Source organism: Syngnathoides biaculeatus, chromosome 2 (genome assembly GCF_019802595.1).
Source record: "Syngnathoides biaculeatus isolate LvHL_M chromosome 2, ASM1980259v1, whole genome shotgun sequence".
Classification (NCBI taxonomy): Eukaryota; Metazoa; Chordata; class Actinopteri; order Syngnathiformes; family Syngnathidae; genus Syngnathoides; species Syngnathoides biaculeatus.
This window is the reverse complement of record NC_084641.1, coordinates 26,276,976-26,300,038: the sequence shown is the minus strand read 5'-3', so window position 1 is coordinate 26,300,038 and position 23,063 is coordinate 26,276,976. Positions and strand designations below refer to the sequence as shown.

The 23,063-nt window shown below is 45.7% G+C and overlaps 1 protein-coding gene and 1 long non-coding RNA gene across 5 annotated transcripts in view; one reads left to right on the top strand and one right to left on the bottom strand.

Annotated features, from left to right (window-relative positions):
* scube3 (signal peptide, CUB domain, EGF-like 3) overlaps positions 1–23,063 on the top strand; it is a 141,300-nt gene that overhangs the window by 112,225 nt on the left and 6,012 nt on the right. For all 4 annotated transcript variants that reach the window (XM_061843690.1, XM_061843698.1, XM_061843681.1 and 1 more), the window contains 4 exons: positions 5,217–5,333; positions 7,028–7,150; positions 14,295–14,411; positions 22,939–23,061. In XM_061843690.1, the coding sequence (XP_061699674.1) occupies positions 5,217–5,333; positions 7,028–7,150; positions 14,295–14,411; positions 22,939–23,061 (480 nt within the window). The remainder of the gene's footprint in view (positions 1–5,216; positions 5,334–7,027; positions 7,151–14,294; positions 14,412–22,938; positions 23,062–23,063) is intronic.
* Positions 16,164–22,943, bottom strand: LOC133513213 (uncharacterized). The gene is made up of 2 exons (XR_009798423.1): positions 16,901–22,943; positions 16,164–16,792 (listed from the first exon to the last, which is right to left on the bottom strand). It is a non-coding gene; the product is annotated as an uncharacterized LOC133513213 (long non-coding RNA).

The window sequence follows — 23,063 nt, the reverse complement described above, 5'->3', positions numbered from 1 at the left end:
GTGTCAGCTCCCATCTGCCTTTGACAGGCGCTATTTAAAGACGCGAAATCAGTCAGCGGAATATTTCTCGCGTTTGATGAATCACATGGCATGTGTTAAACAAATCAATTTCCATATACTCCTCACGCAATGTGCAAAAAAAAAAAAAAAAATGAAGCGCATGTCAATTTACACGTTTTGGAGATGATGAGAATCAGCACCTCCAAATCCGAGACTATGGTCCTCAGTCGGAAAAGGGTGGCGTGCCCTCTCCTGGTCGGGGATGAGATCCTTCCCCAAGTGGAGGAGTTCAAGTATCTTGGGGTCTTGTTCGCGATTGAGGGAAGAACGGAGTGGAAGATCGATGGACGGATCGGTGCAGAGTCGGCACTGATACGGACTTTCTATTGGTCTGTTGTGGTAAAGAGGGAGCAAAGTCGAAAGGCGAAACTCTCAATTTACCAGTCGATCTACGTTCCTACCCTCACTTATGGGCACGGGCTGTGGGTCATGACCGAAAGAACAAGATCCCAGATACAGATTCCTCCGCAGGGTGTCCCGGCTCTCCCTTAGAGATCGGATGAGAAGCTCGGTCATCAGGGAGGGGCTCAGTGTCGAGCCGCTGATCCTCCGCATTGAGAGGATCCAGATGAAGTGGCGGGGGCATCTGATTTGGATGCCTCCCGGACGCCTCCCTGTGGTGAGGTGTTCCAGGCACATCCCACCGGAAAGAGACCCAGAACACGTTGGAGAGACTATGTCTCTCGGCTGGCTTTGGAATGCCTCGGGATCCCTCCGGAAGTGGCTGGGGGAAGGGAAGTCTAGGTATCCCTGCTTAAGCTACTTCCCCCGTGACCCGACCCGGAAAAGCGGGTAGATAATGGATGGATGGATGGATGGAGATGCAATTCTGCTGACCCTTGATTAGCATATCAGGCTTCCGCGGCTGATCGCATGACTGCAAACTGGCCAACCGGTTTCAACAGTACCTGTTCTCGTCGAACCTCCACACAGAGCTGCTCCACGAGCTCCGCATCGAGACCCGCCCGACTCACAAAGCCGATGCGCTTCACCCATTTGCAAATAAAGTCATGGGACGAGCAGCCGCAGGCCCATTTGAAATAGACGCAAACAAGTGTGAAAAAGGGAGAGGAAAATATTTGCAGTGCAAAAAGGGGCAATTCAATCCAATTAGGGGGACATGTTTTCGGTCAACAAACGCAGCAAACATTGGAGACCTCGTGAAACTCGGGAGCGGGCAAAGTCTCGCCAGATCAAAGAAAATCCCGTTTTAAATTTATCACACGAGGGGTGGAGGGGAGGGGGGGGCTCTCACAGGAGCCCCCTGCTGAAGGTAGGAATGGGGAGACAACGGCGGTTTAAGTTATTACCGCCGCGTTTACATGAACAAAGAGTTTTCACACTTGATCGGTCGGGTTTATTTCTGGAGATTGTGGCCTAGTTTTGCCTTTTTCTTTGCACAAAAACAGAGAAATTAGGGGGGATCGGCTGATTAAGTGTCCTGCCTTTATCACATTAATTTCCTGTCTGAACGGAGCGCATGGGAATTCGGCTTTGCTTTTTCTGTTGCATCTCGCGGGAATATCGGATGACTCTTGGACATAACTTTATTTCCTATTGTGTGGTTTGTAACTAAAGCTCAGCGATTTCGTCAGGTGTTTGTTAGATGACTGCTGTGCTTTCTGGCAAGTCGCGTGATGTTTTTTGTTTTTGTTTTGTTTGTTTGTTTTGTTTTTCCTCCAAAGCCAATTTGAATCTGCATTGTGCCTCAAAGGCGGAGTGCAAACCTTATGCGTGGGGGGGCTTTCAAATATGAAATAAGAAGTTGCATGGAGTTCACTTGTCAACGGTTAGCATGTGTGTGAAATGCAAGCCCATTCGCTAGAAGTCTGTTGCTTCATCTTCTTCTTATTTTCCTTTCGGCTTGTCCTGTTAGGGGTCCCCACAGCATGTCATCTTTTTCCATCTAAGCCTATCTTCGTGCATCCTCCTCTTGAACACCCACTGTCCTCATGTCCTCCCTCACAACACCCATCCACCTTCTCTTTGGTCTTCCTCTCGCTCTTTTGCCTGGCAGCTCCATCCTCAGCACCCTTCTACCAATATACTCACTTTCTCGCCTCTGAACATGTCCAAACCATCGAAGTCTGCTCTCTCGAACCTTGTCTCCAAAACATACCAAACTTGCGCCGGCAGTACCACAGTTCCTCTCTTGGTACTCTGTCATAAGTTTTCTGTAGGTCTACAAAGATACAATGTACCTCGTCTGACCTTCTCTGTACTTTTCCACAAGCATCCTCAAGGCAAATAATGCATCTGTGGCACTCTTTCTAGTCATGAAACCATCCTGTCGCTCGCAGATATTTACTTCTGTCCTGAGTCAAGCCTCCAGTACTCTTTCCCATAACTTCATTGTGTGGCTCATCATCTTTATTCCTCTATAGTTCCCACAACTCTGAACATCGCCTTTGTTCTTAAAAATGAGGACTAGCACACTTTACCTGAATTTTCCTTTTTTCCTCACTTCATTCGGAATAAAAAGACAGTGTGAGGGCGTTTCAGCTTCAGACATAAAACGTCATCTCGGGAAATATCCGCCCGGTTGTTAATTGCAGGTCCCAACCTGGTGATGCGGCTGGTGTGCATCCAAAACTCACAAAAGCCCGCAGCATTCCAGAGCGGATGCTTTTCGCCTTGTCTTCACTCAACCAGAATGTGTAGAAATATTTCTTGCGCTCTCTTAGCAGATGATCATTAATTACAGTTGGTTGAGGTGTCTGCCTAAGCGTTTTCGAGGCATGTCCTGACACCGTCTCATCGCCTCGTCTCCCAATTGTGTCTGCTCACACTTTGCAATTACAATACGTGAAGACACAGCACTGAACTCACCGGTCTAATGTCGGCGGCTGCGCTAGCGACTGGACGGCCTGCTCTACCCGGTGCCGTCACCTAGTGCGCCATCGTCCTGAGCTGTCTGCCGTTCTTTGGCAAAAAATGAGAGGCAAAGTGTTGTTGATTACAACATGAGCAAATGCTGTTCGATATCGCAAAAAAAAGCCAAAGTTCCCACAATTGCCAAATGATATGACATCAAGTAAAAGCTGAAATAAAAGCAGGCAAGAAAAAAAATGTATAAAATACAGTATTGTTTTATTCTTGATGTTATCGTACCCGCATTTTCACAACAGTGTTTAAAATGTTGGAGAAACTGGATAGGGTTACTGCATCACAGTTCCGAGGACCGGCGGTTCAAATCCGGGCCCCACCTGTGTTGGGATTGCATGTTCTTCGGGAACTCCGGTTTTCCTCCCACATCCCCAAAACATCTAAGCCTATCTTCGTGCATCTTCCTCCCGAACACCCAAACTGCCCTCATGTCCTCCCTCACAACATCCATCAACCTCTTTGGTCTTTCTCTCGCTCTTTTGCCTGGCAGCTCCATCCTCAGCACCCTTTTACCAATATACTTACTCCCTCGCCTCTGAACATGTCCAAACCATCAAAGTCTGCTCTCTCTAACCTTGATTCCTAAACATCCAACTTTGGCTGTCCCTCTAATGAGCTCATTTCTAATCCTATCCAACCTGCTCACTCCAAGCGAGAACCTCAACATCTTCATTTCAGCCACCTCCAGTTCTGCTTCCTGTCGTTTCTTCAGTGACGCCGTCTCTCATCCGTACATCATGGCCGGCTTCACAACAGTTTTATAAACTTTGCCCTTCATCCTCGCGGAGACTCTTCTGTCACATAGAACAAAAAACACCTTCCGGCAGCTGTTCCAACCTGCTTGGACCAGTTTCTTCACTTCCTTACCACACTCTCCATTGCTCTGTATTGTTGACCCCAAGTATTTAAAGTCGTCCACCCTCGCCATCTCTTCCCCTTAGAGCTTCACTCTTTCCCCCACCATATACTCTGTTTTACTTTTGGGTAATCTTCATTCCTCCCCTTTCCAGTGCGTGCCTCCATCTTTCTAATTGTTCCTCCGCCTGCTCCCTGCTTTCACTGCAGATCGGAATATCATCTGCGGACATCATGTGGGTCCGAATTCTTATTTGTGTGATTGTCCTGCGACTGGCTGGCGTCCAGTTCCGGGTGTACTCCGCCTCTCACCCAAAGATAGCTGGGATAGGGCGCAGCATGCCTGCAACCCTAGTGAGGATGAGCGATTGATGGATCTACCTGATATATTGATGATGTTCAGCCTTCAGCAACAAGTTGCACTGTTTTGATCGGTTGTCTATGAGATTGCGATGAAAATCGCATCACAGGAACCACCTGTGTAGCTTAGTTGCATCAGTTCTGCCATCGAGCTGAGCTTTCTTTTATTTTATATTTTTTAATTTGTGCTCAGGGAAGTTTTGTCGTGACTGCAGGGGCAGTGAGGTTATTTTTGCATTTTTTTATTTTTTTTTTGTTAAGGGAAGAATATTTTCTGTTGCTCCCGTGTGATTGGTGTGGTCCTTAATTTCCGAATTTCCGTATATCAAAAAAAATAATAATAATAACTCGGTCCAGCTGTGTTCCCACTTCAGCAGTGCATGTTCGCCGCCATCTCTTTGCCAGTCTGAAACTTCTACCACGAGCGCAGCTGCGCTTTGTTTTTTCGAATCATTTCCAGCAGCTGTCCGACAGTAAAGCGATGAGTGAATCGGGACTTCCAGCCAATTAAAGTGATCGTTACGAATGACTTTTTTTTTTTCCCGTCCCTTTGAAAGGGTGTCAGAGGAGCAACAAAACTCTGCTCTTTAAAATCACCATGAAATTCGTCTCCGTCTGGTCCGTCACTTGAAATCCTGTCATCCCATCTTGACTGACTGCTTCCATTTTTTTTTTTCTAATCAGTGTAGCGACTCAGTAGCCGCGTCGCGGAAATTGTTGTTTTGCCTCCAAACCGCCTGAAAGGTTTTGTTGCCGTCACAGAAACCTTACTGGACTTTGCTGGTAGCTAATCATAACAGCAGGGATTTAAGATTTAACCGGTTATTTTTATTAACCACTAGTTTCACACTATCATCATTCCGCATCTGCATCCCAACTCTGTTCTGTCTCCTTGTTTCTTTGATCGTTCCGTGTCCAACTCAAACCTCTCCAGTGCTTCTCTCGTTCTTCTTTCTGACACAAAAGCCATCCGAATCAAACAACGGGCTCGTCGTAAGTAGGTCGGAGCAGCGACCGCGGTCGATTTTGATGGCCGCTGTCTTGTTTCCCTGCAGAGACCTGCGCCGTGAACAACGGCGGCTGCGACAGCACCTGTCACGATTCGGTGACCGGAGTTCGCTGCAGCTGTCCCGTCGGCTTCACGCTGCAGCCGGACCGCAAGACCTGCAAAGGTGACCTGCCGTGCGTGTTCGCTCTACATCTGCCCCTCTCCGTTCTCCATTTTAGCGGCACGGAACATTCCGAAATGCATTTCACCAAAAAGGAGTTTGATATTGAATCCATTCCCATCATGACACGGCCTCCATCTCATTGGTAGCGACTCAGCCACCCTCCGGTTTGCAAGTCGAGCTGTTACAGACAATGCAAACGTTGACGGACGAAAGTGTTTACTCTCGCCGCCGTGCACGCACAAAAAAAAAAAAAAATGGTCAATGATTACACAGTTGAATAACTTTGGTGTGGAAAAGTGTCGCCGTTGACGGCCGGGTGTGTACGTTATCGCCATGGTTGTCCCTGTAAAGGCTAAACTACGGTTGTTCAAACAGTTTCAAGCCACACTTTCCCTTTCGGTTTCTGCAGTTTGTGTTCCTATTACCGTGCTTTCCGAGTCAGGAACCTCCTCAACTCAAGCAACCTCACACCCCTATTTATATGAACTCTAATAGAATTAAATAAGCACGAATCACGATACTGAGGAAACAAATATTCCGCTGAAAGACGGTGAGAAGACACAGTGTCCCCCCTCCAAATTTTTTTTTTTTTTTTTTTTTTATCCTGCTTACTCCCGCTTGCAATAGCACACGAGCAAATCTAATAAAAGTCCATCTTCTGGTGTTAGTTTGGTTTGAGAAGAAAGAGAAGGAAAATAAACGCAAAGCACTGCAGGAGACCTGCCGGGACTCTCTGCGGGCCGGCTCAATTCTGAGGGGCGGAAAACAGAATTGAGCAAGGACCGCCGGGAACCTTTGGTTCCATTTTGGATACATTTAGCTATGCCAGATGATGAAAACTCATTTGGAACGATTATTCAAGACGGACCGGCACCGACCACATGATATATCGATCGGGTATTGGCTGAAGAAATAAAAGTTCTTTACTAATCAGAAAAAGATGCTTGATGAGGATGTGGAGGCCTGGCCGAATCATTAAAGACTTATTCATGCCGGTTGGAGTATTTTGCTGCTCCAGCCCAAATGAGATCAGATGATCTATGCGACGTTTGTAGTAAAGTGCGACATTTATCGTTAATGCGTCAATTACGGCCGTGCAAAATGACCTTAAAAATGAAATCTTAGACAGGCAGCACGACCGACTGGTTTGCCTTTGGCTGAGCGCCTTTTTTTAGTCAAACGGAAAACAACCTGGACAAGTCTGGTCATGTTGTCCTTTTTTTTTTTTTTTTAGCAACCTAATTTTAAAAATAAATTTAAATTTAAATGTAAATAAATAAAATAAGGCAGCTGAGCGGTCGGATAGGTCGCTAAGTTGGCAACGCGGACTAAAGTAAGCACTATCAAAGCGCTAAGAATGATCTTCCTGACAAATAAAATTAAATCTATGAATTGCCCAATCCTACTTTCATCTTTCCATGGAATCAAACAATAATAAAAAAAATTCACTTTATGGCCAAGTATGAAGTACATTTCATGATTTTGTCTTTCTTTTCAACACTTCCAATTGTAAAAAAATTCTGAGCTTTTGCGTTTTCCAAAAAAAAGTGGATAGGTTTGTGCTACTTACTAGCTTCAGAAGGACATTAGAAAGTTAACGGCACATTAATTAACACGCAGCGACAAAAATCTACAGTATATTGTCTTCATATTTGCGTGTGTGACCTCTTTTCGTACTGGCTTCCCTCTCTCAGACATTGACGAGTGCCGCCTGAACAACGGCGGTTGCGACCACGTGTGTCGGAACACGGTGGGCAGCTTCGAGTGCAGCTGCAAGAAAGGCTACAAGCTGCTGACCAACGAGCGGACGTGTCAAGGTGGGTCCACGTGAACGCGACAGCATGTACCAACTTTACCTTTAAAGCCCGAGTGTCATCCCCAAAAACATTCTAAAATAGATATTGAAATGGAAAAATACATATGACATGTCTCGCAGCCGAGGGAAGTGACTGGGGCAATGTTACCCTAACATTTCGAGCCATATTTAGATGATATGCGGATCACGGTCAAACCGCAAGTGGCCAAACCACCTCCCCGTCCGATCCACCTCGTCCGCGAGGCACGGCTTCGGCGGCGGCTCGTCCGCTCACCTACTTTGGGACACGGAAGCTCTTTTCAAAGAAGAGAACGTCTCACAATCGAGTGAAGTGTCCGGGCCAATTTTACCCTAGTGTTTTGAGCCATATTTAGATGATATGCGGATCACAGTCAAATTGCAAGCGGCCAAACTGCCTCCCCTCCACCTCTGCGCGGCGTACATGAGCCGTGGTCGGCGGACACGTCGCCGATGGGCACATTGACACATTTAGCACCTCTGACTTACGGACGCGGATCTTTTGTTACGTTCCGAAAAGGATTACGTCCTCCCCCCACCATTTTTTTTTTTTTTTAGTAGCTCTATACACACCTACCTGTCACTTGGAACCCACCAAGCTCTCGTCCTTTGCACCTGTGCAATCCATTTTTCACGACAAACCGGGTCTCTTGCAAACTTATGAAGGGTAAATCCATCCTCCCGAGTGTTCGCGCAATATCCAGCAATGCGACGAGCCAGCATTTTGGCTAACACGAAGTAACAAAGAGCTACCTTCCCACAGGTAAAAGAGCTTGAGTGCGCTACTGCCCTGTACGTCACTTCCTGGTTCTTCTCGAAAACAAATCCCTCAAGAGGATTTTCATGGCGGGAGTTACAAAGTGTTTAATTAATAACATATGAAAAATCATGCATTTCATGACAGTGGCCCTTTAAATAAGAGCTTGTGGTATTTGCACATCATGTTGAAAATTCTTAATGGCAATTTTTACTTCAAATCCCCTCCAGTGGTGTCCGTGAGGTGTTTGCAGTGCTTGTCTGGATTTTAAGGGGCATAAAAGTCAGTTGGTCATCACTCGCCAATAAAAATGTCCTTAGGATGGGTTCCCCCCCCCAAAAAAAAACAGCATTGAATATGTAAACTTGCAGTGGGACAGTGGAAGGCTGGTTAGCTCATCTGCCTCACAGTTCAGAGGACCCTGATTTAAATCCACCCCCCTGTGTGGAGTTTGCATGTTCTCCCCGTGCCAGCGTGAGTTTTCTCCAGGTACTCCGGTTTCCTCCCACGTCCCAAAAACATGCATTCATTGAAGACTCCAAATTGCCCGTAGGTGCGAATGTGATTTCAAACAGTTGTTTCTTTATATGCCCTGCAATTGGCTGGCCACCAGTTCGGGGTCCACCCCACCTGTCGACCAAAGTCAGCTGGGATCGGCCCCAACACGCCCATGACCCCAGTGAGGATAAGCGGTTGGGAAAATGAATGGATGGATGCGAATTGGGCCTTTGAGCATGTCATTCTAGGTTCAAAAACACAAGTTTTTCCCAACTGATTTGCAGTATGACCATTTTTGAAAAGTCATTTACACTTCATAAATGCAGCAACAGCCCCATCCATCCATCCATCCATCCATCCATTTTCCTTGCCGCTTATCCTCACAAGGGTTGCGGGACTGCTGGAGCCTATCCCCGCTGTCAATGTGCAGGAGGCTGGGCACACCCTGAACTGGTTGCCAGCCAATCGCAGAGTGCGCATAAACAAACAACTATTCAAACTCACAATCACACCTAGGGGCAATTTAGAGTTTCCAATTAATGTCGCGTGTTTTCAGGATGTGGGAGTGACCGGAGTGCCCGGAGAAAATCCACTCAGGCACGGGGGGAACATGCAAACTCCACACAGACGGGCACGGGATCGAACCCAGGTCCTCAGAACTGTGAGGCCAACGCTTTCCTAGCTGAGCCCTCCGTGCCGCAACAGCCCCAACAACCCTTATTTCTATTATAACTATATTTTGATGCATTTATGGACTAGACGACAAAAAAACATCCGCTGTGTCGGCACACAGGTGTTGGAAATGGCGCTACAGCCCTAAAACGTCTCGTTGTTGGTATAAAGGAAGCCACCTCAAGAACATCTGGCAACGGACGGCAAACAAGCTGAGTTGACTTCTGCCTCTTGCCGAGTTGAAAAGTACAAGACGCGCGATCCTTTCATCTTTTGCTTTTCACTCGTGTGGCCAATCACTATCGCGGCCGGTGTCCAGCACAAACAGATAAACATCAAATGTGTGAAAGGAAAACAGCGCGCCGCTGCGTGCGCTCCAGCCGCTTTCCCGTCTCTCCAAATGTATGTCGGGTGCCCGTCTTTTCCTGTCATCGCGGCCGGGTCGCACGGGACGTCGCGGCCGTTCATCCGGGTGCTCGACCGCCATCGTCGCAGACGAGCAGTCGCGCCGGGTTTTTGTGGCGTCTGCGGATGTGGAAATCGCGGAAACGGAGACATTGGGAAGCCATTTTTTTTTCCGTGTTCCAAAGATTAGATTGCACGAATGAGAAGATGCAGTGGAGTTATCGAAAACAAAAGTGGCTTGCAAATAATACGACGTGCAGATTTGAACGAAGCTCGAGCAGACGAGGCAAATGGTGATTTTTTTTTTTTTTTTTTTGAAAGTCTGTTCTGATCATTTTGTAAGCGATAACCGTGTGGATTTCTATTGTCCGGATATTCTACCTCAGGGAAGTTTGATCTTCTGTTACATATCTAGCTTTGGCGAGATCGTGGAGTGAATTAAAATAGGCGGAAAACATCCGGCGCTCGCCACGTCCACGAGTGACTGTGGACGTCGCCACGGTGATGTCGTCTGCAACGCCTAGCTGCTCTGTCGAAATGGCGGCGATTCGATTGATCGCATTTTTTATCGCCTGGTTGCAACCCGAGTATTTGGCACCTTATGTGAGAAAATGTGCAATGTCCGCATAAATCCAACATCAAGTATTTCTTTTAATGATGTGAGCCTTTGGGTGTACGTACGAGCAACGTTGTCCTTGTTTTGTCTTAGTGAGTCAGGTCTCATCAGTCTAATGTCTAATCTGTTCTATGGCACATGAAGATAAACGGTGCGAAACACGACGAACCTAATCCATAAATTCTGGTGAGCGACATTTTTTCCAGACCGGGTTTCCACCCTGAGCGTGACCCGCCCCTGCAGTAAGACTCGCCGCCGAGGCCTCTCCGGCATCAAATACACTTAAATAGCCGTTGAGCGTCTCCGCGGGGTGCCGAGATGGGTAAACTGAATTCTAAAGTTATCTCGGTTTAAACAGTCACGGTGCTTCCTCGCCGTCAGCGGAGCGTGGCCCACATATCAGGACGGGGCATGTCTGGCTGAACCGCTGCCAGCATTCCTCCGACCTCAACACCCTCGTGTGTTTCGTTCGCTTGTCCCTCCTAATCCGTGCGAGGGCAGTCCGGGACACGTTCTTCACACCCCCCACACACCCCCACCCTCCGATTGCTCCACGGACGACGTCTCCGGTGGCGCTCCTACCTAAAGTGACATTCACTCACACTTTTTGAAGTATTTTTAAGTTGTGGCTAAAATGATGGTTAGCGTTTGGGTTTCTTGATTTGAACCCGTCTTGCAATTTTTTTTTGTTAATCTGACATTTTCTTTTTTTTTTTGCCCACACAAAAGGAGTAATTCCCGGACTACAGAGCACACCTGGTGATAATCCTCGGTGCAAAGAAAGAGTTTAACGCTAGCGTGGAGGTGCTAACGCAGCGGTCCTAATGCTAACTCGGCGGCGCTAACAATAACACTAATGTGGTGGTGGTATCACTAACACTGACGTGGCGGTGGTAACGCTAATGCGTTGGCGCTAATGATAACTAGCGCGGCGGCTGTAAAAAAAAAAAAAAAAAAAAAAAAAAAAAAAAAAAAAAAAACTTGCGGCTTGTAGGCCGGAATGACGGTAGTAGATCTAACGTAATGTTTCCCATTGCCCACGTCCTGCATATTTCAGCCGTGTTGTGGTAAGTAAGGTTTGTGGGAGTCCGACAGTTGTTCCAACTTGCTTGCATATTAAAATGGTACAAACATTTAAAAAAAAAAAAAAAAAAAAAAAACCTCGTCACCTGACTGCACGACAGCCAGTTTCCGAATCCGTCGCACAGTCACCTCGGGAAACACTTTTGTAATCAATAGGAGCTCCATGGGAACAGCACCAACATTGGAACAGTAATTATTACAAAATGAAGATGATAAAAGGTGCAGAAGTTGAACCGTCAAAGCGCTTCCTGATGTGGCTGACCTGGAAACGCTGTGAGGTGTATGCTTTGCCAAATATTTTCACGAGTGCATAGAATACGCAAAGGACACCCGCACACTGAAATTGCACGACCCGCCGTCTTAAACCATATACAGTAAAAAGTATAGCAAGCGTCGATAATACCTAACTATGTTCATAATGCATAATGCGCCCGTAGCTAGAAAAGTGATCAGAATATACGCGAGGTACCAAGTACTGTATAGAATCGCTCAATGAGCGTCACCAACTCTTTATTTTCACGCGATGGTCTGGTCCAGTCCGGTTTGCATTTATAAAGCAGTCAATCGAAAATTCAACTGAAAAATGTGGAACTGAATCTGCGGCAATAATTTCATGTGAAACGATGTGAGTCAAAGGAAGTTGATACATTTCAGCCTTCTTTATTTTACCATCAATATTTAAAGGTCCACTGTCGTGAAATGCACGCTTTTTAGTATGCTATTAATGAAAAAAAAAAAAAACAACCGCTGGGGTGGACCCAGCTGTTTTTTCACCACAAAACATGATTTTGACGTGTACGGCTTTTTGTAACTCCCGCCATGAAAATCCTCTCGAGGGGTTTGTTTTCGAGAAGAAGCAGGAAATGACGTACAGGGCAGTAGCGCACTCAAGCGGGCTTCTATGTTTAGACAAGGTAGCTCGTTGTTCCTTCGTGTTAGCCAAGCCGGTTGCCGGCCTTGTCAACACGGCTTCGGCCGAGGTGGCTCATCTCCGCCGCGGAAGTGGATCGGATTGGTCGCTTGCAATGTGACTGTGATCCGCATATCATCTAAATATAGCTCGAAACGATGGGGTTTTATCGCCCCGGTCACTTCACTCTGTTGTGAGATGTTCTCTTCTTCGAAAAGAGCTTCCGTGTCGGAAGAGGCGTGTTCATCTACCGTAGTTTAGGGTGCACCGCGTGTTTTGATTGGCGAATGTCCGGGGTGACGTCACGGGCAGTAGATGCAGCCAATATGGCGACCACTTGGATGTCGAATGACACTTCCGCAACTTTGCGCATGGATGACGCGCTCTCTGCTCATATTTATTTTTTTGTATAGACATTGAAGTGATTAATGTGATATGTATTTTTCATTACACTATCTATTTTTGAATGTTTCTCGGGATGTCACTTGGGCTTTAAACCACATCCATTTCAATCTAGGCAAAAATGATACCAGAGAATACATCGAAATTCAAAGGGGAAATGTCTTTGCCTTCTGCCATTTACGTGTCTTGCTGTGATAGGCTGATGTGTTCAAAATGTGGGCGGGCCAACATGTAATTGAAAATCACGTACCTGTAGTCCATCAGAGAATAACTCACAGGGATTTTGAATTTTAAGTCCAGATTTATTGAATACAGTATTCGCCCATGTTCTCACCATAAACAAAAGCGTGCTGGACACATGACACCATCTGCTGAACCCTTTGATTTGATTTCCTTGAACTTGTCGCTCGCCACATTGTAGTTCTGGTTTCCCTCAGAGGACCGTTATGATTGTGAAACCATAACAATCGTTTATCGCCCCATCATATTGGCACGTGAAATTTATGAATTACTTTTGGGATCAGAAATCAAGGGTGATGGGTTTCTCAACTATTGTTGGTGTTTGGTCACGTAAAAACGCTTGCAATACCTTAACGTCATCATTTATGATATGACAGTTGGAACAGTTTGCGGAAGGTGTCTGGTGTTCTATGTGACAGAAGAGTCTCCGCTAGGATGAAGGGGAAAGTTTATGACACAGTGGTGTACCGATTATAGATGCTGGCTCTGAAGAGGCAACAGGAACCAGAACTGGAGGTAGCAGAAATGAAGATGTTGAGGTTCTCGCTCGGAGTGTTTAGTTAGGATGAGAAATGAGCTCATTTGAGGGACAGCCAAAGTTGGATGTTTTGGAGACAAGGTTCGAGAGAGCAGACTTCGATGGTTCGGACACGTTCAGAGGCGAGAGAGTGAGTACATCAGTAGAAGGGTGCTGAGGATGGAGCTGTCAGGGAAAAGAGTGAGAGGGAGACACGAGGACAGTTGGGGTGAGAGAGGAAGATGCACGAGATAGGCTTAGATGGAAAAAAAAGACAACCGGGACAAGCCGAAAGGAAAAGAAGAAGAAGAAGAATTGGAAATTTGGGGTCAGATTTGAACAAGAATCACCGAAGTTGACATCCATGATTCACGATTTGCCTACGCGAGCCACATAAAATCATCTGGCAGGCCGGATCTGACCCCCGGGCCTCACGTTTGACACCTGTGTACTAGACCATAAATTGTAATCATCGAGCCTAAAGTGCAAGCATGTTACAGGAACGCCGGTTTTACAAAAATAATGATAATAATAATAATAATAATAATAAAGTTGACGTTTGATTTCTGAGCACTGTGACATGACATTGACATGGCGTATGAGGGCGCAGAGCCATCTCTCCACCTTGATTATATTTTTAAAAAAGCGAGAAAAAGATTGGCAGGCTCTCAAGAGGCAAGAAAGAAAGCGCACTTGGGCACCTATTATCAGCTGACTCCCGCTGCTTCCGCTCGCCATTTCCAAAAGTGTGCTTTGAAAATTCCATTTTGCCACATCAAAACGGAAAACGGTGCGACGGCGGGAGGGCAATCACGACGGCAGACGCGGGACCAAAAGTGTTCTTCTTTTTTTTTTTTCCTTTCTTTGTTTGCTGCTGTTCTTCTTTTGATTCGCTCCACTGAAATGCATGACCGAGAATTACTGAGCCGAGAAAGTGGGCTCGATTGCGGTTTTTATGTTTTTTTTGTTGTTGTTTTTTTTTTGGGTGATGGCGACGTTTCTAACTGTCCCCCTCCGTCTTGCGCAGACATTGACGAGTGCTCCTTTGACCGCGCCTGCGACCATTTCTGTGTCAACTCAGCGGGAAGCTTCCAGTGCCTTTGTCACAAGGGCTACGTCCTCTATGGCCTTGCACACTGCGGAGGTGAGCTGCCTCTTTTTTTGTTGTTGTTTTTGGACTTCTTATGAACTGCAAATCTCCTGTCCAACAGGCCTCCTTTTAACCCCGAGCCTTTTCAAACCTTACATAAATTTCTCTCATATTGAAGAGAGTGCGGCGCTACGGAAGCGTGTTGCTGCCACACACACACACACACACACAAAAAAAGGGTCACTATCACATTATAATGTGATATTTCACGTAATAATGTTGATGTTTCACGTTATAACATATGTTTCACGTTATAATGTGGTTAAGTCCACGTTATAATGTGAATAATTTCTTGTTCTCAAAGTTTCACATTATAACGTAATTCATTTCATGTTATAGTGTGAAACTTTCATGTTATAACATGATGTGTTCTACATTATAATGTGATTTGTTACATGTTATCCACACACATTATGGCGTAGAAAATAATATCCATCCATCCATCCATCCATTTTCTTTGCCGCTTATCCTCACGAGGGTCGCGGAGCGTGCCGGAGCCTATCCCAGCTGTCAACGGGCAGGAGGGAGGGTATAACCTGAACTGGTTGCCATCAAGACAAACAGCCTGTCCAATTAATGTTGCATGTTTTTGGGATGTGGGAGGAAACCGGAATGCCCGGAGAAAACCCACACAGGCGGGTCCGGGATTAAACCCGGGACCTCAGAACTGTGACGCCAACGCTTTACCAGCTGAGCCCACCATGCCACCGTAGAAAATAATAAATAAATAAATTTTAGGAAGTGATTAAATCACATGTTCTTGCTCCATGCGTAAGAGGCAATCTTCGGGTACACCACGACTCTGTCAAAACCTCACCAAATCCACGTTTTTGTGCAACACTCAATGAGTCCACTTCTAGCTGTGTCCTCCTGTATGCCACCTTGGAAGGATGTGAGTGCCCACAGGGTCCTAACAAGTTGACGCCAACGTTTCCGGTTATAACGTCGAACGTATTGGGTTTTACTATGATATGTTTCATGTTATAATGTGATAAATTACATGTTACAACGTGGTCCATGTTTCATGTTATAATGTCAAATGAAATTTTGTTATAACGTGAAATGGTTCAGACGGCACGATGGCGCAGCTGGTAAAGCGTTGGCCTGACAGTTCTGAGGGCCCGGGTTCGATCCCGCCCCTGCATGTTCTCCCTGTGTACCTGTGTGGGTTTCCTCCGGGCACTCCAGTTTCCTCCCACATCCCAAAAACATGCAACATTAATTGGACACTCCAAATTGCTGGCAACCGTTTCAGGGTGTACCCCGCCTCCTGCCCATTGACAGCTGGGATAGGCTCCATCACTCCCCTGACCCTCGTGAGGATAAGCAGCAAAGAAAATGGATGGATGGATGAAATGCTTCCTGTCATAACGTGTAATTAACCCCATTATAATGTGAAACATATCATGTTATAACATGAAACATCCACATTATAATGTAAAACATATCATGTTATAACATGAAACATCCACATTATAATGTAAAACATAACGTTCTCACGAGATAGTGACCTTTTTTTTGAGGGGGGGGGTTGTGGCAGCAATACGCTTGCATGCAGCACAATTCATTTAAGTTCATAAAATGGTGTTAAAGGTGGTAAAAAGCTTTCTATTTTCGCCTTGGTGCCATGTAAGATCTGATGCGTCTGACGGCGCTGCTTGTCCTTAAAGAGACTCTTAAATGTTTTTCCAAAAGGAAAAGAAATATTTTGCAATTTGATCCATCTGAGAGTTCTAAACCAACAAGTCAACATGATTTGTTTATTTCCATGGTTACGAGGGTGTAAAGACTCAATGCCGTCCAGCTCATTAATCTGAATGTCACCACACTGAGAATATCAACATAAAAAAAAAAAAAAGTCCCTGCGTGCAACCGCATCGAAAGACAAAATGGAACTTAAACGCGGGCCGTGATGGATTACCCAGTTCAAGCTGGTTTAAGTCTCCGCAAGTCGCTTTCCAAATATACGAAAATGAGCAGAAACAGGTGGCTGCCCGGAAGGCAGGAAATCAATCTAAGATTACGCTGCACTTGGCAGCCGTGTAAAGCGGAGGTGATTTGAGCTGCAGTTAATGGGCTAAAACGTGATTCCCAAAAAGTGCGAGGCGACTTCACTTCAAGGTGGAGCGTGACCTCGGACAGCACAGCACCGGTACCGCCGAGAGATTCAGGAGGGAGGTGTGAAAGTTCCGAGGGGGTGGGCGTGTCAAGGCGAGCGGCCTCCTCGAGCACATCGGGCGTCCCTTTGAGTTGGCGCGTACCACTTTCGGATCTTCTGCTGTCTCCAGCGCTTCGGGGCCTCACTGACATTGCAGGCCAGATTGTCCGAGCGTGAAATATAATAACGTGTTCTCCGAATGTGACACGCCTGCAGGCTAGGAGGAACAAAAAGCAGTACACTTGGTCAATGCCAAGTCCCAATTAGTGTTCCCCTACTGAAAAAAATACATTTATACATGTACAAAGGCGGCACGGTGACGGACCTGGTAAAGCGTTGGCCTCACAGTTCCGAGGTCCCGGGTTCAATCCCGGACCTGCCTGTGCGGAGTTTGCATGTTCTCCCCGTACCTGCGTGGGTTTTCTCCGGGCGGTCCGGTTTCCTCCCACATCCCGAAAACATGCAACATTAATTGGACACTCATAAATTGCCACATTATGTTATTTCCAGGTTTTTTTTTTTCGGGGCATGGGAATGGCGCGTCGTGGGTCAGCTGGTCTGGTGGCGCGCAATATGTTATTTCCGGGTTTTGTTGGGGGTACCGATTTTCATTCAATAACAGAAGCAAAAACTATCTCAAAATTTTCGTTCTGAAAACAGATTTGTTCGAAAACATTGAAAAGCACATTCAAACACGAGAAAGGCGGTACACAGAAAGAGTTCAACGTTAGCGCGGTGCTAGCACTAACGGGCCGGTTAAAATAAAACTTACCAGTAAACTGAGGCACGCGAGTAACACAGCAGCAACACGCTAGGACAGCGCTAGATAGTTGGCTAGATAGATATTTATAAACAAAGACTGTACACAGAAAGAGTTTAATGCTAGTTCTAACGCTAACACCGCTAGCGCAAACGCTAACAGGGCCGGTTAAAATAAAACTTACCGGTAAATAACACTGAGACATGCCAGTAACATAGCAGCAACACGGTACCACAGCACTAACACTAGCGCAGCGCTAAAAGGGCCGCTAAAAGTCACTTCCTCTGCACATATATTCCACCGGTTTCACTCTTTCCTTTTCCGCTCGAGTAACCCCTTGCGGCCGTTAGAAAAAAACGCACAAATTAGCCGCATCACCGCATAAACCGTAGGGTTGAAAGCGTGTGGAAAAAGTCGCGGCTTGTCGGACGGAAATTATGGAATATATTGAGGGAATAAAAGCACTGGCATTGGAATTGTCCTCTCATGGATGAACTGGACCAACATGCTAAATGACATGCTAGCATTGTTTAGCGCACAGGTGACGAACGGCTTTGCCAGGGTTTTCATCGCTCCTGCCGGAACTATTAGATAACCCCGGAGATATATTGAGCGCCCCACCTCCCCTCGCTCCGTACTTCCTCACCCGGCGCTCAGTTTGCGCCTGCTGTGCTCCATCAACCCCAAAATATCGCCAAGGGCCAGGGTCAGTGTTTAACAATAAGATCGCACTCAACAAACCCAGTCGGGCCGGAGACCCGCCGTCGAGCACTGCGCCGAGACCTGCCGGCATTCTTCGCGAGTGAAGAGTTCATCTGGCCGTTTTCCTCGTCGGCTAGCAAAACAATCTGCTTGCTTTTTTGCTTATCTGCTAAGAAAATATACTCGGCGCTGTTGTGACTTCAGAGCTCCTCAAATGCATTTCGAAAGGTTCCTGGTTTCGTACGCGCGGCTTTGGCCTCAGCGCAAATACATTCCTGGGATGCAAACAAGCCTCCGTGCGCGTTCATGAGCATTTATTTGGGGGGGGGGGGGGGAATATGGAAAAAGGATTCTTCCTCTTTCATCTGTTCAGATTATAATGAATTATGCAATTTGAGAAAACATCACAATTGCATGAAGTGATTCACTCTTCACGGAGGAGGCGTCGATTCAAAATCTCCGTTTGTCTTTTCTTCTCGTCTTTCGTTCCTCTTGAGTCGCCGGCGCGCACGCAAAGGAAAAAGTCCTTGAGGGATTTGCGCAAAGGTCAGCGGAGATCCGTTTGATTGTATTTCAAGTGCGGGAGGAAAATAAAAAGAAGTCGGAACGACAATTTCTGGCAGACGAGCGCCGCTTCCATCCGATATTCATTAGGGTTTTTCGTCCTTTAAATCGAGCGCTTTGATGCGGAGGGCAAGGCAGCGTATCGCCGGCGATGTTTCCGAGCCGCTCTGGGCGACACGTTGGCAGACTGCACTTGATGAAGTCATCATCCCCTCCGTGGAATGAACAGGCACGCAGACAGTTCTATTTTTTTTTTTTTTTTTTTTTTACTTTGGGGTGAATGATTGATTGAATGAGACAAAAAAAGCATTTCATATCAACAGTCAGCATCATCCATCACTGGCATTATGACACTCTCTGCTGCTTATTTTAATTATTCTTTTGATTTGTGTGATTAATCCTCGTTTTTCACAGAGGTTGCAGTCAACAAAACCCACGCACAATACAAGAAATCTGCAAAGTATCATTCTGCAGATTTGTAATTTTCATATATGGAATTCGGTGGGGCGGCTGTTCAAGAGGATACTAGCGGGCGAGAAGATGCCAGAGGAATGGAGGAAAAGGGGGCGAGTTCCCATTTTTAAGAACAAAGGGGATGTTCAGAGCTACGGAAACTATAGAGGAATAAAGTCAATTAGCCACACAATGAAGTTATGGGAAAGAGTAGTAGTAGAGGCTAGACTCGGGTCAGAAGTCAGTATCTGCGAGCATGGTCTCATGCCTACAAAGAGTACCACAGATGCATTATTTGCCTTGAGAATGCTAGTGGAAAAGTACAGGGAATGTCAGAAGGAGCTACATTGTGTCTTTGTGGATCTAGAGAAAGACCATGACAGAGTACCAAGAGAGGAACTGTGGTAGTGCATGCGCAAGTCTGGTGTGCTGGAGAAATATGTTATATAGAATAGTACAGGACATGTATGAGGGCAGCAGAACAGCGGTGAGATGTGCCGTAGGTGTGACAGAAGAATTTCAGGTAGAAGTGGGACAGGGATCTGTGTTGAGCCCCTTCCTGTTTGCGGTAGGCTGACAGATGAGGTTAGACTGGAATCCCCTTGCACCATGATGCTCGCAGATGATATTGTGATCTGCAGTAAAAGCAGAGAGCGGGTGGAGGAACAATTAGAAGGATGGAGGCATGCACTGGAAAGGAGAGAAATGAAGATTAGCTGAACTCAAAAAAGAGTATATCTGCCTGAATGAGAGGGGCGGTGGGGGAAGAGCGAAGCTCCAGGGAGAAGAGATAGCGAGGGTGGACGACTTCAAATACTTGGGGTCAACAAGCCAGAGCAATGGTGAGTGTGGTAAGGAAGTGAAGAAACGGGTCCAAGCGGGGTGGAACAGTTGGCGGAAGGTGTCTGATGTCCTATGTGACAGAAGAGTCTTAGCTAGGATGAAGGGCAAAGTTTATAAAACGGTGGTGAGGCCGGCCATGGTGTACGGATTAGAGACGGTGGGCCTGAAGAAACAACAGGAAGCAGAACTGGAAGTAGCAGAAATGAAGATGTTGAGGTTCTCGCTCGGACTGAGCAGGATGGATAGGATTAGAAATGAGCTCATTAAAGGGACAGCCAAAGTTGGACATTTTGGAGACAAGGTTCGAGAGAGCAGACTTCGATGGTTTGGACGTGTCCAGAGGTGAGAGACTGAGTATATTGTTAGAAGGGTGATGAGGATGGAGCTGCCAAGGAAGAGAGCGAGAGGAAGCCCAAAGAGAAGGTTGATGGAGGTTGTGAGGGAAGACACGAGGGCAGTGGGTGTTCGAGAGGAAGACTGTTCTCGCCAGTTCTTCGTTAGTCTGCGAGCCACTCAGTTGCTTAGGTGGCAGTGCGGTGGACCCACTGAAGCGCAAGTTTTGCGGTGGGGAGGTTATGGACTGGCAGAGTAAGACTAAGACTTTTCGCCTAAATGCCCGCCGGCGGTGTTAGTTGAAAGCGAAGAGTGACGAGCGCCACCCCACAACAAGCACACTCGGCTACCACACCACCTTTGCCACCCACCACGATCCCCACACGGCTACATATTGATCTTCCTCAAATGTCAGCTGCACCTGTGAGATGAAGAGCCTCTTCGTAGTCAATGGCAATACGGCCTTCAAATAATTTTTTATTTTAACTCCCTCACAAAATTCCGCTGATCGTAATTGCTTTGTTTGTCCTTGATTTGTTGAAGAAAATGATAACATTTCGATTATTCAAACCAAGTTCTGCTTTTTGTTCTTCTGGGATTTGCTTTATTTCTCGTGCACCAAGCAAACTTTGAAACAAATATTTTTTTCTCTCTCCCATCATGAACTCGTCTCAACATCCACAGAAATGAAGTTTGAAATCATATGTTGTTTTTTTTTGTTAGTATTATTTTAAGATGGGGTGGGTGCGCTTTTTTTTTTTTATTATTTTAAATACATTTCTTAAGGAATCAATAAAATACTTCGAATGTGCACCCAATTCAGCTCTTGAATTTCTCCTGCACAGGTGAGGCAAGGCAACCTCGGCAAAATGTTGGTGTACTCGAACCGATATTATATAGTATAGTATTATATAGTATTCGGTATAACCAAATACTCTGTTATCGAACAAAAATGTTGAGATTTTTTTTTTTTTTCTTGCTTCTGATTTGAAACGAAAATCCAGTAGTCAAACGCCCCCGACCAACTGACCGGTGCTAATGCTAGCGTGGTGCTATTAGGGCCGGTTAAAAAAATATATATATATATATCGGTAAAAATCAGACGTGGCAGTAACACAGCAGCAACACGTTAGCATAGCGCTAACAGGGCCGGTTAAAAAAAAAAAAAACATACCCGGAAAAAGTCACTTCCTCGGGACATATATTCCACTGGTCTCGCTCTTAGCTTTTCCGCTCAAGTGCAGCCTTGCGGCCGTTCAGAAAAAAAAAAATGCACAAATTAGCCGCATAAGCCGCGGGGTTGAAAGTGTGTGAAAAAAAGTAACGGCTTATAGGCCGGAAATTACGGTAGTTGATAGTTTTGCATTGCTTTTTTCTTGTGAAATTTAATAATGCTCTGTTCCATTAGCATTTCTGCATTTTTGTTTCGTTTCAAAGATTTTGTTAACACGCGTTAGGAGTTAGTTTTTTTTTGTTTTTTTTTTTACTTTTTGTAAAAATAAATAAAATGTCTTTGCTTTTTTTTCCCCTCATTATTGTATCATTATTAAAAAGGTTTACAAGGCTGGCGGCCGAGTCGCTACAGATACGGCAATGCACTCCCAGCCTAGCCTACTCTACTACTAAAGCATACGTTTTAAGTAAAAAATAAATATTTTTCTCAAATTATTTCATTATATTAAGTATTTAAACACACATGTATTTCTACTATGCAGTTTATTATCAGGAAAAGGTAAAAAAATGGTTTAAAAAGCCCATTTTTAAGGCTTGGAACGCATTATTTCTTTTTCCATTCATCGTAATGGGAAATATCGATTCGGATTTTGAACAAATCACTTCTCGAACCGCCTTCTGGAATTTTTTTTCTCATGCGTTTTAACGTACTTCCACTTCTCAATATTTCTTCAACTAAAAGCTGTCTTAATTGTACTTTTTCAATTGTTTTTTTATGGATTTGAATGCATTTGATCATGTAAAGCACAGTGAGTTCCCTTGTATATGAAATGCGCTATACAAATAATTTTGCTTTGCTTTTGTGCTTTGGTAGCCCATACCTCCAGTCAAAACTTTGCAATACGCTGATAATCACTTCTCTGCCAGCGGATAAATGGGCAATATGTATTTGGAAATGTTTGGCACCTTGTGATTGCCTTCCAGTGACAAACCTCCGGATGAGGATTCCGCTCATGCTGTCCCGAGCCCAAATCACTCGAGTGGTTGGTCAAGCTGCGAATATAGCGACACTTTATTTATTAAACTACCGCAATTCCCGGCCTACGGAGCGCAACTGGTGATAAGCCTTGGTACACAGAAAGAGTTTAACGCTAGCGCGGGTGCGCAAATGCTAACGCGGCGGTGCTGGCGGTGTTAACGCTAACACGGCGGCCCCAATGCTAACGCTAGCGTGGATGTGCTCACGCTAACGCGACGGCGCTAACACAGCGGCTATGAAAAAAGTCGAGCTTGTAGGCCGGGAATTACGGTAGTTCCTCGTGTTCGGCAGCCATGTTGTTAATGCGAGCAGCGCACGTCAGCGACAACTCGTTTGAACTACAGAAACCACTAAAAATTAACAATGAGGGGAAAAAAATTCTTGAACAAGAGTCCAAGTAAATAAGACTGATGAATTCCTGGCTTTAACGTTGTCGTGTTTGTTGTTGTTCTCAGATGAGATGCAAAATGTGTAACTAATACGCATCCATTTTCAGATATTGACGAATGCAGTATTAACCGAGGAGGTTGCAAATACGGCTGCATTAACACCCTGGGAAGCTACGAGTGTACCTGCCCGCCCGGATTCAAGCTGCACTGGAACAGAAAGGATTGCATCGGT